Raw genomic sequence first — 17,760 nt, forward strand, 5'->3', positions numbered from 1 at the left:
TGCGCATGGTGATCTTAGGTTTGTGCGCGGCTGCTTGGCCATGGAAACCCATTTCATAAAGCTCCCGACGAACAGTTCTTGTGCTGACGTTGCTTCCAGAGGCAGTTTGGAACTAGGTAGTGAGTGTTGCAAAAGACAGACAATTCTTACGCACTTCAGCACTCGGCGGTCCTGTCCTGTGAGCTTGTGTGGCCTACCACTTCACTACTGAGCTTGTTGTTGCTCCTTATTGTTTCACAATAACAGCATGTACAGTTGACCGGAGCAGCTCTAGCAGGGCAGAAATTTGTTGGAAAGGTGGCATCCTATGACGGTACCATGTTGAAACGGGTGTGACTGAAATAGCCAAATCCACTAATTTGAAGGGGTCTCCACGTACTTTTCTATATACTGTACTGTATATGATTACATAGATAGACACATTACAGAGAGAGATGAAAAAATGTTCAACCTCCAGATGAGATTGAGGGGGGAGTTTAAGTACAATTCTTACAAGCTTTTTTGGCTTGTAGTTTATTCTTTAGATATTTGGGGCTGCTGGTGAACCATGATGTGCAAGCATAATCAAAGTGAGACTGGATTAGCGCACTTGCCAGTTTTTAGGGTGTCTATAGCTAGGTTTCCATCCAATTGGTGACAGCTTTTCATGTGAATATTCTAAAATCTTCATAAAAACAATATGCCATTTCAGAGTTTCCTTTAGGAAAATGACAGAGAATATTTTTTATTTACTGGACATTTGAGAAATTTGACGGACATCCATATGCATTCAGATCCAACCTGGTGCAGCCAGCGCCAATAAAAGACGAGGGATGTTGGTCAAACACAAGGAATAGTGTTTTTGTAATTTGTTATAAGCTGTTTTTAAGGACACGTAAATGTGGCTCATTTACGTGTCCTGAAAAACAGCCTATAACAAATTACACAGTGGGTGGGTAGAAGACCCAGGCATACATACACTTAGGTTGGAGTCATAAAAACTATTTTTTCAACCACTCCACAAATTTCTTGTTAACAAACTATAGATTCGGCAAGTCAGTTAGGACATCTACTTTGTGCATGACACAAGTCATTTTTCCAACGATTGTTTAAAGACTGATTATTTCACTTATAATTCACTGTATCACAATTCCAGTGGTTCAGAAGTTTACATACACTAAGTTGACTGTGCCTTTAAACAGCTTGGAAAATTCCAGAAAATTATGTCATGGCTTTAGAAGCTTCTGATAGGCTAATTGCCATCATTTGAGTCAATTGGAGTTGTAAAAAACTGAGTTTAAATGTATTTTGGCTAAGGTGTATGTAAACTTCTGACTTCAACTGTATATATATATATATATATTTTATGCCTAATCCAAGAGATATAGAGATATGCCGGTGTTATGCTGATATACACATATAGACTACAGAAGGAGGGTCATTTGTTCATTTTCGATCCAAATATTTTTTATAAAGATAAGCATTATATTGTTAGGTTATAGGAGTAACTCTGGTAAGCCTGAAATAGTCTTCCTCACCTAAAGTTCAACTGTCGGGAGTCAGTTGGAACGCCGGGGCGCATTACCTTCATATCATAGGTCTGCAGTAGCTAAATCTTAATAATAGCCACCATACCAGACCTTTACAAACGTTTATAAAATTATTACCATAATATCTAAAGTAAGACAAGCCATTTTTATAGGGAAAATACGATCAGAAGAGTAAATGTAAACCAGGTGAAAAAACGCACTACCCCCCCCCCCCCCCCCCCCCGTGCCAATTATTTTTTTTTTAAACATACAACCCTCCCCTATTTTGGACCACCCCTCCCTCCAGTAAATATCGATCAGGACCTTATTCTAAAGATCCATTTTGGGCCAAAAAAAACACTAAAATAACGGCTTTAAACTGTCTAACTAATCAATGCACCATAACACCAGGTCATCTAATGCTTAAAAACAAAATGGATGAATAAGATATTTGTAAATAAACCGATTCAGAATATTGGGAGGGACACGTCCCCCCCATCCCCCGTGGCAATGTCGCCTATCCTGCGCAGAGTACTGGCTTGAGCAGTTCCATCCTCTCTAAATGTATTTTGAATGACTGAGGCTTACTTTTTTGTTTTGTATTTATTTTTTTCGTGGTTGAGATTGGTATACACCCACACGATTTCATTTATTTAATAGAACCCTTATTTAAGGCAAGTCAGTTAAAGATTTGTAGATTTTTTCTCAATTTTTCCCCCAATCCAGTAGTAGGCGGCAATACACCTTTTATGTCTGGATGTAGTCCACCCTAAAACCCCACCAAATAAGAATTAAACGGAAGTAAATAATGACCAAGACAAATATACACGTTAGCGTTTTTATTGTTGCTATTTAGACGTTTATTAACATCCTGGAACTCAAAATATGACTACCTTCACAGCATCACATACTTACCCCAGGTAACGTTAGTGTTTAATTCGCTTTGGAGACAGGACTTGGTTGATAGATGTTTGTTATCTAGTTAACGTTAACTCTTCGCTAACTAGCTGCTAACAATGGCTAATTTTAACGGTATGGTTTTTCACACTCAAATAGCCTCCATTATGGAGGTGCTGGCGAATGCAGCCGTGGCAGAGATCTGTAAACTCGTAGACGACGACTATGCAGTGTTTCGTTTGGAAATTTCTCAAAGCCAAAAACAAAACAGGGCGTTGCGGAGGAAACTACAGCTACAACTACTGGAACGGGAGCGCGTCCTCCCCAGTCCGCCCAGTAGTGGAAAGATCATCGATCGATACAGAGGAATGGCAAGAGGTACATTTAGCAGAAGTCCGAGGCTGCAGGGTTTGTCGCCCCGTTCCCCTCTGTGCATGTGTGACTTTAGATGCATTAACCCAGCTTGGTTTCATAGACTAGACGTAACATTGTAAATGTAAATCCGAGACACTCAAAATTAGTATTAACTGTTATGTTTGGTATAGTTACATAAGACAGATGGTCGGGACGTATAAAGTAAACCCAAAGGTTGCGAGTTTGAATTTCATCACGAACAACTTTAGCATTTTACCTAATTAGCAACTTTTCAACTACTTACTACTTTTTAGCAACTACTTAGCATGTTAGCTAACCCTTCCCCTAACCCTACCCCTTTAACTAAACTCTAACCTTAACCGCTAGCCTAGCTAACGTTAGGCACCTTGATAGAATTCATAACATATCATACATTTTGCAAATTCGTAACACTACTGTAAGTTTAGCAAATTCGTAACGTATAATACAAATTGTAACATGTTATATGAAATGGGTGATGGACAGCCACAAATTAATCCATACCATACAAAACGTAACATGTCATAATAAATGAAGTGTCTCAGAATTACATGCAGAATATTACAAAATTCTCTGATATCAGGTTGGTTAACCACATAATGGTTAGTTATCCAGAATTGGGTCTGTCAGTTGGGTCTGTCAGTTTTTTTGGGATAGTATGCAATAGAGGTCTACCGACTATGATTTTAACGCCGATACCGATTATTGGAGGGCCAAAAAAGCCGATACCGATTAATCGGCTGATTTATTAAAAAAAATAAAAAAAAATGTTTTGTAATAATGACAATTACAAAAATACTGAATGAACACTTATTTTAACTCAATATAATACATCAATAAAATCAATTTAGCCTCAAATAAATAATGAAACATGTTCAATTTGGTTTAAATAATGCAAAAACAAAGTGTTGGAGAAGAAAGTAAAAGTGCAATATGTGCCATGTAAGAAAGCTAACGTTTAAGTTCCTTGCTCAGAACATGAGAAAGCTGGTGGCTCTTTTTAAAATGAGTCTTCAATATTCCCAGGTAAGAAGTTTTAGGTTGTAGTTATTATAGGAATTATAGGACTATTTCTCTCTATACCATTTGTATTTCATTAACCTTTGACTATTGGATGTTCTTATAGGCACTTCAGTGTTGCAAGTGTAACAGTAAAACTTCCGTCCCTCTCCTCGCTCCTACCTGGGTTCGAACCAGGAACACATCGACAACAGCCACCCTCGAAGCAGCGTTACCCATGCAGAGCAAAGGGAACAACCACTCCAAGTCTCAGAGCGAGTGATGTTTGAAACGCTATTAGCACGCACCCCGCTAACTAGCTAGCCATTTCACATCGGTTACACCATCCTAATCTCGGGAGTTGATAGGCTTGAAGTCATAAACAGTGCAATGCTTGAAGCACAACAAAGAGCTGCTGGCAAAACGCACAAAAGTGCTGTTGAATGAATGCTTACGAGCCTGCTGCCTACCACCGCTCAGTCAGACTGCTCTATCAAATCATAGACTTAATTATAACATAATAACACACAGAAATACAAGCCTTAGGTCATTAATATGGTCGAATCCGGAAACTATCATCTCGAAAACAAGACGTTTATTCTTTCAGTGAAATACGGAACCGTTACGTATTTTATCTAACGGGTGGCATCCATAAGTCTAAATATTCCTGTTACATTGCACAACCTTCAATGTTATGTCATAATTACGGAAAATTCTGGCAAATTAGGCAGCCCAAACTGTTGCATATACACTGACTCTGCGTGCAATGAACGCAAGAGAAGTGACACAATTTCACCTGGTTAATATTGCCTGCTAACCTGGATTTCTTTTAGATAAATATGCAGGTTTAAAAATATATACTTCTGTGTATTGATTTTAAGAAAGGCATTGATGGTTAGGTACACATTGGAGCAACGATACGCACCGCATCGATTATATGCAACGCAGGACACGCTAGATAAACTAGTAATATCATCAACCATGTGTAGTTAACTAGTGATTATGATTGATTGATAGATTTTTTATAAGATAAGTTTAATGCTAGCTAGCAACTTACTTTGGCTTCTTACTGCATTCGCGTAACAGGCAGGCTCCTCGCGGAGTGCAATGTAATCAGGTGGTTAGAGCATTGGACTAGTTAACTGTAAGGTTGCAAGATTGAATCCCCTGAGCTGACAAGGTAAAAATCTGTCGTTCTGCCCCTGAACGAGGCAGTTAACCCACCGTTCCTAGGCCGTCATTGAAAATAAGAATGTGTTCTTAACTGACTTGCCTAGTTAAATAAAGATGAATAAAGGTGTAAAAATATATATATTTTTTAAAAATCGGCCAAATCGGTGTCCAAAAATACCGATTTCCGATTGTTATGAAAACTTGAAATCGGCCCTAATTAATCGGCCATTCCGATTAATCGGTCGACCTCTAGTATGCAATAATTCCGCTGAATACTTAGCTATCTTGCACAATATCATATTCTAATCAGATTCATGATTTAGTACATTTCTTATTATTTACTCAATTAAAACAATGTGATGCATGGAACATAATCAATTGATCTATAAATAGTATATCAAAAAGTTATGAGAAGTGTTATCTTACATCCTTGCCAAATCTAGACAGTGTCAAAACAGTCAACAGTGTAAAATGTACCATTGAGCATTAACAGTACATAACTTAACCACCTCTTTTCCCACAATCACTCTCTCAGGTGAAGGACATCTCACTGGAGGCCAGAGGAGCTTTGTGAAGCCAGTGGGACACAATACATGGAGAGGTGACCAACCAATCACTGTTGATGAGGGGAGTGGAACCTCAACCCAGCATATTATCATGGTAGAGGTTAGTGTAACATAGAAAGTTACAGTACATCAAATGTAGCCTGTTTATTTCAGAAAGACTTCCTTCAGCTATTCATGTACATCCATATTTATCTGCCATAGAGGAGATTGTGAGACTTCCCTATGACATTGTTATCCAATTTAACTCATGTACCGGTTAAATAACCTCCTCTCTTCTTGTGTCAGCCAGCAGATGCAGAGACTGCAGGTCCTGGGGTCAAGCAGGAGAGGTCTGAAGGAGAGGAGGACTCACAGCACAGCCGAGACATCCAGACTGGAGCGGCAGGAGAGCCCCCTGTAGCCACGGAGGACCCCCCACCCTCCCCGGCGCAGCCCAGGATCCGACGCAGCATCACGGAGGTCAATGGAACGCTGAACGCTGTCCTCAAGTCAGAGACAGACACCAAGATTTTAACTGTAACACACAGGCTCTTACACACAGGATCTGACCACAGATCAGACCCAGAGAGATTGGGGCCGGGGAGACTGGGCTGTCCTCCTGCTCCTGGCTCAGAGTATTTACCGGTATTTCACCAGAGCCAGAAGACTGTTCATTCCTGTGCTGATGGTGACACGTTAGACACTGGTGGTGATGATCTGTCTTGTTCTTACACTACAGAGATGGACCCTGGCAACATATCCTTGGGTTTAGAGACACAGACTGATCTGTCTAGAGGGGACTGGAACCAGTACAATAGTAGTGTATACTCTGAAGGGTGCCTAGATAAGAAAGGAGAGGATCTGGTTGTAGATGAAGTAACTGTGAAAGTGGAGGGCGACATTCCTCCCACATGGAATGCAGATAGTCACCTAGGAGATGGACACTCACAGGGCAGAGATTTCTTAGATTACAGGGAAAGTATAGAGACAAATCTTAATGTCGCGACCCACTCCCCTTTACACTCGTTCAGGGATTGCGACCTACTGTCCACATCGATGGGGCCTTCAGATTCACACAGAAGCATCCTTTTTGATCAGGAATTGAACTCAAATGACAGGGCTAGAGCCCAGGCTCAGGGAGGGGGAGCCACATCAGGCAGTAGTAAAGAGAAACGGTTCCTCTGCATGTTCTGTAACAAAGGCTTCAGCTGCCCCCAGAAGGTGGAGATCCACCAGAGGGTCCACACAGGGGAGAAGCCCTTCAGCTGTACCAAGTGTCACATGCGCTTCACCGAGGCTGGCAACTTGAAGAGGCACCAGAGGGTCCACACAGGGGAAAAACCCTTCAACTGTACCCAGTGTCACATGCGCTTCGCCCAGGCTGGAGACCTGAAGAGGCACCAGAGGGTCCACACAGGGGAGAAACCCTACAGCTGCCCCCAATGTGAGAAGAGGTTCTCCCAACAGCAGCAGCTGAAGATGCACCTGAAGGTCCACGTGTGAGAAAAGCCTTTCGCCTGTACGCACTGCAGGAAGAGGTTCTCAGAGAGGAGCTACCTCAGGATACAATAGCAGAAAAAACATTCTACTCCATAACATAGAAAGTACCATTCCACTCAATAGCTTATGATGTTCAGATCAAAACCTGCATTGGACTCAGTGAGATAAAGTAGATGCACAAAGTAAACAGCAGGAGTGGGTCAATTTCTACAACCGTGTTGAAGTGCAAGTTCCATTGTGGAATATATAAGGCATATACTGTATGAGCCTGAAGTCTGTTACATATTGTGTTTGTACTGTGTACGCTATATGTTCACAAATGCCTGTTTCATACTACTTTAATGAGAAAGTGAATGCAGTTGATCAAGTTCAGGCAGATTTTTAGTTGAGACCTGTATGTGTAGTTTTCATATGGTGTATGTAACACTTTTTTATGTTTAATAAACACAAAACATTATTTTTTATTCCAAAACTTTCATTGGGACTCTCTAGTATATATCACATCTGAACTCACTATTCTGCATACTCCCAATAGTTCTTTATAACCAATATACACTAATATACCAATATACCAATATACACTAAATATACCTACACTTACCCACACATTAGAGTTGAGCGTTATGGACAAAAATCCATATCGCGATAAATTACCTGAATTGATGCGATTACTATAAATAGAACAATACGTTTATAACAATATGCACCACAGTTAAAAAAATATGTAATTTAAACTACTACTAGTTCAATGGTTGAAGCCATCAATTGTCCCGTTAACCAACAGCTTCTACCCCCAAGCCATGACTCCTGAACAGCTAATCAAAGGGCTACCCAGAACCCACTTTTACGCTGCTGCTACTCTCTGTTTATTATCTATGCATAGTCACTTTAGAAAACGTATTTCATTTCAATCTTCACATTTCATAGGCTACTTATTGTAATGAATGATATGCCTATCAGCCAAATGCCTGCGATAAGTGATCGGTATTGTCGGTTTGTCTACAATTTCGGTTTAGCATCCCTGCTCTACCACACACTACTGTACACGTCAAAATAGTTTAGCCAGGTTTGTCTGAAGATGACATAGCTGACTCATATTTACATTTAGATTTGAGCTCTTATCCAGTGACTTACAGGGCGGCAGGTAGCCTAGTGGTTAGAGCGTTGGACTAGTAACCGAAAGGTTGCCAGATCGAATCCTCAAGCTGACAAGGTAAAAATCTGTTGTTCTGTCCCTGGGCAAGGCAGTTAACCCACTGTTCCTAGGCTGTCATTGAAAAATGATTAACTGACTTGCCTAGTTAAATAAAAACAGTAGAGTCCATGCAGTTGCAGCCTTCACCTGCCTTTCCAGCTGTTTGGGAGATGGGACTCCTGTATCTCCCTGGTCTTGTGGCTTTGGAATTGTTCATACCCTAGACTGGCTACCCGCCAGGGTTTGAGAGCCCAGCCTACCCAACATTTTCCCGTAACCTTGATTTACCCACATCATATGATGAAATCATTCTGTAACTACAGTATAGGCCTCAAACATAGTGGGGATGAGTAAACACTCCATGTTGAAAGTGTATTTATTATCTGTATGTGTGTGTGTACAGTATGTACCTGAAGGAGTGTATGTCTGTGTAATCTGTATCACCTGTCTCTTCCAGGAGGAGGAGAGTCCAGAGGTGATGCTGGTGTAGGAGGAGGGGTGTGAGGAGGTTCTAGGGAACCCCCATGGTGATGGAGGACAACCAGACTCATGCCTTTTGAATGATAAAACCATTAAAGAGTGTCAAGTAATCAAATCAACTAACATGTTTGCATAGTACTCATAGCAATCCCTCATTACCCATTCAGAAGATGCTCCATAGCAGGGTGCTCATATCAGATGTCTTGATCCAACATCCTCTCACTCTGTATCTCTTACAGTCAGTAGACATGGAGGATGGGAAGCCTGATCTGCTGCTGGTCAAAGCGGAGACGATAGAGGACGGATCAGAGCATTGAGTGGACTTAAGATGAGGGAGCAAGGTAAGGGAGAAATACTTATTTTCTACAAACAGTAATATATCTTCAATGGGAATAGTGATGCACCTGGCTTAATTTTCTTCATTCATAAAATGAAATCAATACAACTTATGTTTACATATAAAAACACAATGTATGAACTTGGCCAGGTAATTGACTCAAACTCCATATGTAGAGTTCTCGCTGCCATGTTTGTTGGCTGGAAGCTAACAGAGAAGACTGGGCGGCCATCTTGGATTCCCAGACCCAGACTGGTGCAGCCAATGTCCCAGGGGACGACATCACCGAGCAGGTCAGGACTACATGTGACGTAAAGGAGGTCAGTCGATAGGACGGCGTCCTCAACTCTGAGCTCGGGAACAACACTGTTAACCACAACCAGAAACAGACTGTACTGTACTACACGTTACGTGAATGTATGACTATTTTGGTTTAAATTAAATACAAAATTGACTCTGTGTTGACCGACTTGGCTATTTCCGTATCATTGCAGGGTTTCCCTGAGCTGAACCGATTTGTTAACAGAATAAATGTAACTAAATAGAATCAAAAATCCCCCCCAAATAATGATTTACCATAAACATTAAACAACAGTTATGCTGCAGTCTCCAAGAAATTTTGTGTCGTCTGAGATTCCCAAAGATTGGAAAGCAGCTGCGGTCATCCCCCTCTTCAAAGGGGGGGACACTCTTGACCCAAACTGCTACAGACCTATATCTATCTATCCTACCCTGCCTTTCTAAGGTCTTTGAAAGCCAAGTCAACAAACAGATTACCGACCATTTCGAATCGCACCATACCTTCTCCGCTATGCAATCTGGTTTCAGAGCTGGTCATGGGTGCACCTCAGCCACGCTCAAGGTCCTAAAGGACATCTTAACCCCCATCGATAAGAAATAATACTGTGCAGCCGTATTCATTGACCTGGCCAAGGCTTTCGACTCTGTCAATCACCACATCCTCATCGGCAGACTCGATAGCCTTGGTTTCTCAAATGATTGCCTTGCCTGGTTCACCAACTACTTCTCTGATAGAGTTCAGTGTGTCAAATCGGAGGGTCTGTTGTCCGGGCCTCTGGCAGTCTCTATGGGGGTGCCACAGGGTTCAATTCTTGGACCGACTCTCTTCTCTGTATACATCATTGATGTCGTTCTTGCTGCTGGCGAGTCTCTGATCCACCTCTACGCAGACGACACCATTCTGTATACTTCTGGCCCTTCTTTGGACACTGTGTTAACAACCATCCAGACGAGCTTCAATGCCATACAACTCTCCTTCCGTGGCCTCCAATTGCTCTTAAATACAAGTAAAACTAAATGCATGCTCTTCAACCGATCGCTGCCTGCACCTGCCCGCCTGTCCAACATCACTACTCTGGACGGCTCTGACTTAGAATATGTGGACAACTACAAATACCTAGGTGTCTGGTTAGACTGTAAACTCTCCTTCCAGACTCACATCAAACATCTCCAATCCAAAGTTAAATCTAGAATTGGCTTCCTATTCCGCAACAAAGCATCCTTCACTCATGCTGCCAAACATACCCTTGTAAAACTGACCATCCTACCAATCCTCGACTTCGGTGATGTCATTTACAAAATAGCCTCCAAACCCTACTCAATAAATTGGATGCAGTCTTTCACAGTGCCATCCGTTTTGTCACCAAAGCTTCATATACTACCCACCACTGCGACCTATATGCTCTCGTTGGCTGGCCTTCGCTTCATACTCGTCGCCAAACCCACTGGCTCCAGGTCATCTACAAGACCCTGCTAGGTAAAGTCCCCCCTTATCTCAGCTCGCTGGTGACCGTAGCAGCACCCACCTGTAGCACGCGCTCCAGCAGGTATATCTCTCTGGTCACCCCCAAAACCAATTCTTCCTTTGGCCGCCTCTCCTTCCAGTTCTCTGCTGCCAATGACTGGAACGAACTACAAAAATCTCTGAAACTGGAAACACTTATCTCCCTCACTAGCTTTAAGCACCAGCTGTCAGAGCAGCTCACAGATTACTGCACCTGTACATAGCCCATCTATAATTTAGCCCAAACAACTACCTCTTTCCCTACTGTATTTATTTATTTTGCTCCTTTGCACCCCATTATTTCTATCTCTACTTTGCACATTCTTCCACTGCAAATCTACCATTCCAGTGTTTTACTTGCTATATTGTATTTACTTTGCCATCATGGCCTTTTTTTGCCTTCACCTCCCTTGCTCACATTGTATTTAGACTTATTTTTCTATTGTATTATTGACTGGATGTTTGTTTTACTCCATGTGTAACTCTGTGTTGTTGTATGTGTCGAACTGCTTTGTTTTATCTTGGCCAGGTCGCAATTGTAAATGAGCTTGCCTACCTGGTTAAATAAAGGTGAAATAAAAAAAAAATAATGTCACCTGTCAGCAGTCTATTGTTACTTGATGATGTTCACATTCAAATTACAATTCTATTCATGTATACACCTTTTGCTATATGAGTGATTGTTGGTCATTCCACTAGCAGGTATTTCTGGATCGAAGGGTGTCCGTCGGGTGACAATGGCACCTATTTTCACATTCTTCCCTTCCAGGAACTGCAGACTTCTGATCAGTCCTTCCTTCTCCATGCGGGTGCTGTTATGCTGTTAAAAGATTATGAAACTACTGCAAAGTATATCTACAGCTTTAGAACATAGATAATAAAATATGATTATATCTCACCTGAACAAGTTGGATGTCCAGTACTTTGTTAGTTTTAAGGCACATTTATGTATAGATTCCATATTTTGCAGGGACCTATAGGGGTGAGACGGTACACAGAGTTTACTCTACAAGGGCAAATAATAAAGAAATTGTGATATACAGTGAACTCCAAAAGTATTGAGAAAGTGTGTGTACTTCAGTGTATTTATACTTGGGATCTCGCTATTAAACAAGCAAAGTTTTATTTTTTTAAATCGCTGGAGTCCGTATTAAATGGTTGTGATATTAAGTTTACACTTATGAACTACAAGCCTACAACGTTAGCTAGCTAACGTTACTGTTCTGCTTTCCATTGTCAGGTAATGTCTGCATTTATTTCTACGTCGTTATGCTTAAATGTTAGGTTTGCCTTGTTATTGTTTGGTATTAAGGAATGTTTCCTTTCTGTATTTGTCTACAAATGATCCATAAAGCCAACTCCTCTCTCTCATGGATCTATTGGACTACTATTTATGCTAGCTGTCAAACTGTACACCAGAAAACAGTGAGGACAAAATCGTGCTCATGGGTCTTTTTACATGGAAATGCAAATTTGTGTTTACAGTCTGCAGTATGAGGACCTGCTGATATCCGGTGTTGCCACTGAGGTATAATAACAACAGGAGACTGTGTCCAAGAAGTCCGACAGGTTGTTTTCAAAGTGTCCGTTGTCGTGGAATTATTGTAATCAAAAGGAGACACTTTTACATTTATTCAAAACAATCAAACTTTATTATTTAATTACTGCAGTAATGGAGCTTGTCAACAAACCCCCCCCCCCCCCCCCCCCCCCCCCCCTAGGTGATTCGTTGAGAGCCCAACGACAAAAGATACCATGGCCTTTTACAGCAAAGACACACGCCCTTCAGTCTACATGACAAGCAACAGATGTATGGAATGGGTCACAAGGTTAAGATTTGTATGAAAGATACTTAGAATTCACAGCAGACAGTATCTGCTGTAAAAACGTATAATTGTGTAGAAACCAGGATCTGGCCCCAAGCCATCTCTCCCTGGGACCTTCCAGTCAGGCACACAGACACTAATCATGCTATGGAATGTGGTCTTGTTAAGTTTATCACCAATCCATCGTAAATCCACTGTCAGTGTTAAATCTCCCAGAGGCTCACTTTCAGTAGAACACACCCAGATGAGTGTTCTAACAACCCCTTATTCTGTTGCATAAAACAACCATTTGATGCAATTACAGTATTATAACATAATCTTGCAATTTTGCTCTCACACCATCTATGAAATTGTCTTTCTGTGCTGGGCATCAGTACCGAAGCAAAACTGTAGGAGCAATCGAAATCATGCTTCTAGACGCAACCCTGGCCCCTTGGATTTTGCTGGCGGGTGAGACTGGACCTTTGAAGCGGCTGGTCACAAACCCTGGCCCCCGTGGAGCCGTTGCTTGTCTTTCCTGGGTTGGAACCAGGACCGAACCGGGGTCTAGCCTTACTCAGCTACCTCATGGTTACCCCACGAATACAGACATGGTCAGGATGGGCATTCATCACAATAGGTACCTAGCCTATAACACAGCACATAACCCCAACAACACCCAAGGGTAAATCCATTTGAACTCAATCACTTTTTAACAGCACCCATTTTGATTTTTAAAGAAACCTTCCATATATATTTTCCAATTGTAGAAGTGCTCATAAAATGACTTTTTGGACCTGTATGCCAAAACATTCAAGAGATAAAGGTGCTCAAAGTTGATCTATTTTGCATACCCCACTATACAATGAGACTTTCATGTCTTCATCACTGGAAAACATAAACGGTTGAGATTGATATAAAAAAATACTTCTCTTTTTTTTCTTCACCTTAAATTTCAATTATCTAAAAACGTGTGAACTCGTGATTTTAAAAAAAATAGTATTTTTTGTACCTTAGACCCTATTTTACATCATCTGATGTTTTTGTGTTGTGCCTGCCATTGATTGAGACACAATATGCACTTGAAAACAGGAATGGTTGTCATGATAAATGTACTAAAATGGGAATAAAATGTAAATGTCAACTTTCAAATGGTACCACAAAGACATCAGATGATGTTGACCTGAATGGTCAACATTCATATGTTGTTTTAAAATTACACTGTCAAACCTCCATAGGAAAGCTATTGAAATCATAGAAATACAGATAATAAAATAGACATGACCATTTAAGTTGACATTTGACTGTGGGTGAACCGGTGGCCATCTTTGTGGTAGTAATTAGAAGTTAAAACCAGTGAAATGTCACTAAATAATCTACGTAATCCCACAAAGTAATAATGTATCATGAGGGCCATAAACAATAACTAGTAATGCTGCATCCACCAAGAAATTTTGATCAAAACATCTGCTCCCACCGCTGTGAACGTCACAGTGCTCTAGCTTGGCTTCCTGAACTACTTCTTCTTCGGTGGAGTTTAACTGTGGTTGGCATCCAGTATGTTGCATTACCACCCCCAACTGGACTATAGCATAAATCCATTATCCTTTATTATCTTATTTTTTTTAACTAATAACTGACCCTACAGTTATTAAAAACCCACTACCCCATTCCACTACTTTGACCCTATCTGCTCCTGCATCATGCCAACGGCCTGGGAGGACAGGACACCACCACTCAACACACCCTGTAACTCTTCTGAAGTCAAATCTCATATACACAAGTACCTCTCTGCAGCTGCCACCACATCTTTTTTCTGTGATTTACATTCCATTTCTGTGGTAATCATTGCTATGAACGCTAAGAAGCCAGCCTTCCTGAAGCATATATCACTCATTGGCCTACCCTTCTGTGCTGGCACAGATCTACTACTCACAGGGATCCTCTCAGGATTCCTCACCCTTGACCGATCCTCCTCTACTTTCTTCACTACCTCAGCATTCGACACCTTCTGCACTACTCTGACCATCCTCAACCTGCCTCTCTCGCACCGGACACGTCAGATCCCCAGAATCATGTGCACCCCTACAGTTGATACACAGAACTTTATCCACCGGAACTACTCAATCCTCTGTCCCATGCCCTCCTGGACACTTCCCACATCTAGGAATCTCCCTCCTACACACTGCTGTAACATGACCATAAACGTTGCACCTAAAACAACGTAGTGGATTCGGCAAAAAAACTCTAACAGGATAACTGATACATCCTAACATGAATTTGTCGGGTAAAGACTCTGATTCAAAAGGACTGACAGTGACCCCTCTGTTGCACCACGCTCACCACCGAGTCTGCATCTTGCACCACGCTCACCACAGAGTCTGCATCGCACCAAATGGCGGGCGTCACACCAGGAATCTTCAACTTCAATTTCTCTACATTCAACCCTGTTCCTAAGAGCAAAGCACGAAACAGATCTTGACCCAAGTTGCGTTACACGGAGCGCCCACTCCCCCTGGGCAGAAGAAACACAAACAAATATCACAAGTCCACTATAGGCTATCTTCACTGATTCAACTGCACCCAACTCCTTTCCCACCCACCTTGAAACCACAAAAGGATCTGCCAAAGGGATCCACTTTCTCCAAAAATGTCACTCCTACTGGACCAGATTCTTCTTCGTAATGTCCATCGATGCCAGGTTCGGGCTCCGAGCTCTTCACCACGCCTTCCACCTCACTTAACTCGGCTTCATTCACTTCCATTTTACCTCCAGAACTCGGTCTGTTGGACATCTTACTCTGTTTGTACTTGACCCAAGTCTTCTTTGACACCATCTCCCTTTTTAAAATCGCCACTATTATAAAGTAGTCTGTGTCTGTAAAATACGTATAAGATGTATAAATTGAAGGTAAAAGCAGAAGTGTTTATTAGTTTACTCCAATTGGGGGAGCGGTGGTAGGGTTGCGGGGAATAATAATAAAGGTATATTCTTTAAAAAAGTATGTATGTCTATATAGGTATGTGTATGTATATATGTATATATGTATGCATGCGTGTATGGATATATATATTTACCCCAAAAAATATGGGGGATTGGAAATGATGCAGACAATTACATTGGAAGCAACATTCTTTCCGCAATATTAAGCTGATCCACCCCCAAAAAAAAAAAAAAAAAAAAAAAAAAAAAAAAAAAAAAAAATCGCCATCGTCATCATATGCAACCTTTGCTTTCCTCATTCTCTTCAACCTCTTTTTCCTCTTCCATTCCTCCTCCAAAATACACCTTTCCATGTCCCTGTCCCAATATTCCTCTTCTCCCGGATGTGCTAGCGGCCCGGTGGCTTCTCGACAACTCCATCTCATAATTGTCCTGCTGACCTCGGAAACGTGTCTTCTCCGGGCTCCGACATTTTGAAAGCATGAGCAATGCACAAACAAATTCAGAAATCTTGGTGCGTATTCTCTTGCTACGTCCTTTTTTTACCTGGAAAAAGCATCAAGACAGACATCTCTGGACACAAGCAAAAGTTAGCTAACTAACACTCACACATTCATGGAGTCAAACAGGCTGTGGACGAAAGATCGACTTTCTGAACTTGTTGGGAACTCGCCTTACATCTAATATGAACCTTGTCCTTTTATGACAAACAATGTGTTTTTTGTTTTAAATCTATAAATTATTTTCGATTACTTTGATAAAGTTGGCTATAAATCAATCTCTGAATGTCCTAGAGCAGTGGTTCCCAACCAGGGGAATAAGGACCCCTGGGGGTACTTGGCCTATCCACAGGGGTACTTTAGAAGACTCACGAGACCATAGACTTACTGGTAAAATGAACATGAGAGGGTACTTCAGGGGCACTCCAGGCAGAGCAATATTCAGTTGGTGGAACAATAACCGGAAAAGGTTGGGAACCACTGTGCTAGAGTGATGAAACCACTCTCCCCAGCTGCCAGTGGCTGTGACGTAGGGTTCAGCCAGGAGTTGATGGACAGTCAGAAGAGTGAATGAAATAGTAGGAAGGAGATCAGAGCTTTAAGTGGTGTCAGATTTCACATCCTACTTCACACAGGCGGAAGAGACACTGTATACTAATGTGTCAGTGAGAAGTAAGGCTACCGCTTTAAGAGGTTAACATTTCATGGACATTTCAAGATCGTGGACTTCAGGAAACAGCAGAGGGTGCACCCCCCTATCTACATCAAAGAGACCACAGTGGAGAAGGTGGAAAGCTTGAAGTTCCTTGGCGTACACATCACTGACAAACTGACATGGACCACCCACACAGATAGTGTGGTGAACCTAAGGAGGCTAAAGAAATTTGGCTTGTCACCTAAAACCCTCAAACTTTTACAGATGCACAATTGAAAGCATCCTGTTGAGCTGTATCACCGCCTCGTACTGCAACTACACCGCCCGTAACCGCAAGGTTCTCCAGAGGGTGGTGCGGTCTGCCCAACGCACTACCGAGGGCAAACTACCCGCCCTCCAGGACACCTACAGCACCCGATGTCACAGGAAGGCCAAAAAGATCATCAAAGACATCAACCATCCGAGCCACTGCCTGTTCACCCCGCTATCGTCCAGAAGGCGGGGTCAGTACAGGTGCATCAAAGCTGGGACCAAGAGACTGAAAAACAGCTTCTATCAAGGCCATCAGACTGTTAAACATCACTAGCACATTAGAGGCTGCTGCCTATAAGCATAGACTAGAAATCACTGGCCACTTTAAGGAATGGAACACTAGTCACTTAAATAATGCCACTTTAATAATGTTCACATATCTTGCATTACTCATCTCATATGTATATACTGTATTCTAAACTATTATACGGTATCTTAGTCACTTAATAATGTTTACATAGCTTGCATTACTCATCTCATATGTATATACTGTATTCTATACTATATCTTAGTACGTTCCAATCTGACATCGCTTGTCCTTATGTACATAGTCTTAATTCATTACTACTTTGATTTGTGTGTATTGGGTATATGTTGTGTAATTTGTTAGATAATACTTGTTAGATATAACTGCACTGTCGGAGCTAGAAGCACAAGCATTTCACTACACCCACAATAACATCTGCTAATCACGTGTATGTGACCAATAGAAT

The 17,760-nt window shown here is 41.6% G+C and overlaps 1 protein-coding gene across 1 annotated transcript; it reads left to right on the plus strand.

The window, feature by feature from the left end:
• The first annotated feature begins 2,295 nt into the window (after positions 1-2,295).
• Positions 2,296-7,472, plus strand: LOC129841181 (zinc finger protein 34-like). Its single transcript, XM_055909330.1, has 3 exons — positions 2,296-2,783; positions 5,506-5,636; positions 5,822-7,472. The coding sequence occupies exons 1-3, from the start codon at positions 2,525-2,527 to the stop codon at positions 7,016-7,018; spliced, it is 1,587 nt and encodes a 528-aa protein (XP_055765305.1). The 5' UTR covers positions 2,296-2,524; the 3' UTR covers positions 7,019-7,472.
• The last annotated feature ends 10,288 nt before the right edge of the window (positions 7,473-17,760 follow it).

Source organism: Salvelinus fontinalis, chromosome 42 (genome assembly GCF_029448725.1).
Source record: "Salvelinus fontinalis isolate EN_2023a chromosome 42, ASM2944872v1, whole genome shotgun sequence".
NCBI lineage: Eukaryota > Metazoa > Chordata > Actinopteri > Salmoniformes > Salmonidae > Salvelinus > Salvelinus fontinalis.

What these genes read in the sequence shown, in the direction of transcription:
- LOC129841181 (XM_055909330.1), top strand. Translation starts at nt 2,525, where the DNA reads ATGGCTAATTTTAACGGTATGGTTTTTCACACTCAAATAGCCTCCATT. An exon ending in ATACAGAGGAATGGCAAGAG is followed by an intron (nt 2,784 to 5,505) that starts GTACATTTAGCA and finishes TCACTCTCTCAG; the next exon opens with GTGAAGGACATCTCACTGGA. An exon ending in AGCATATTATCATGGTAGAG is followed by an intron (nt 5,637 to 5,821) that starts GTTAGTGTAACA and finishes TTCTTGTGTCAG; the next exon opens with CCAGCAGATGCAGAGACTGC.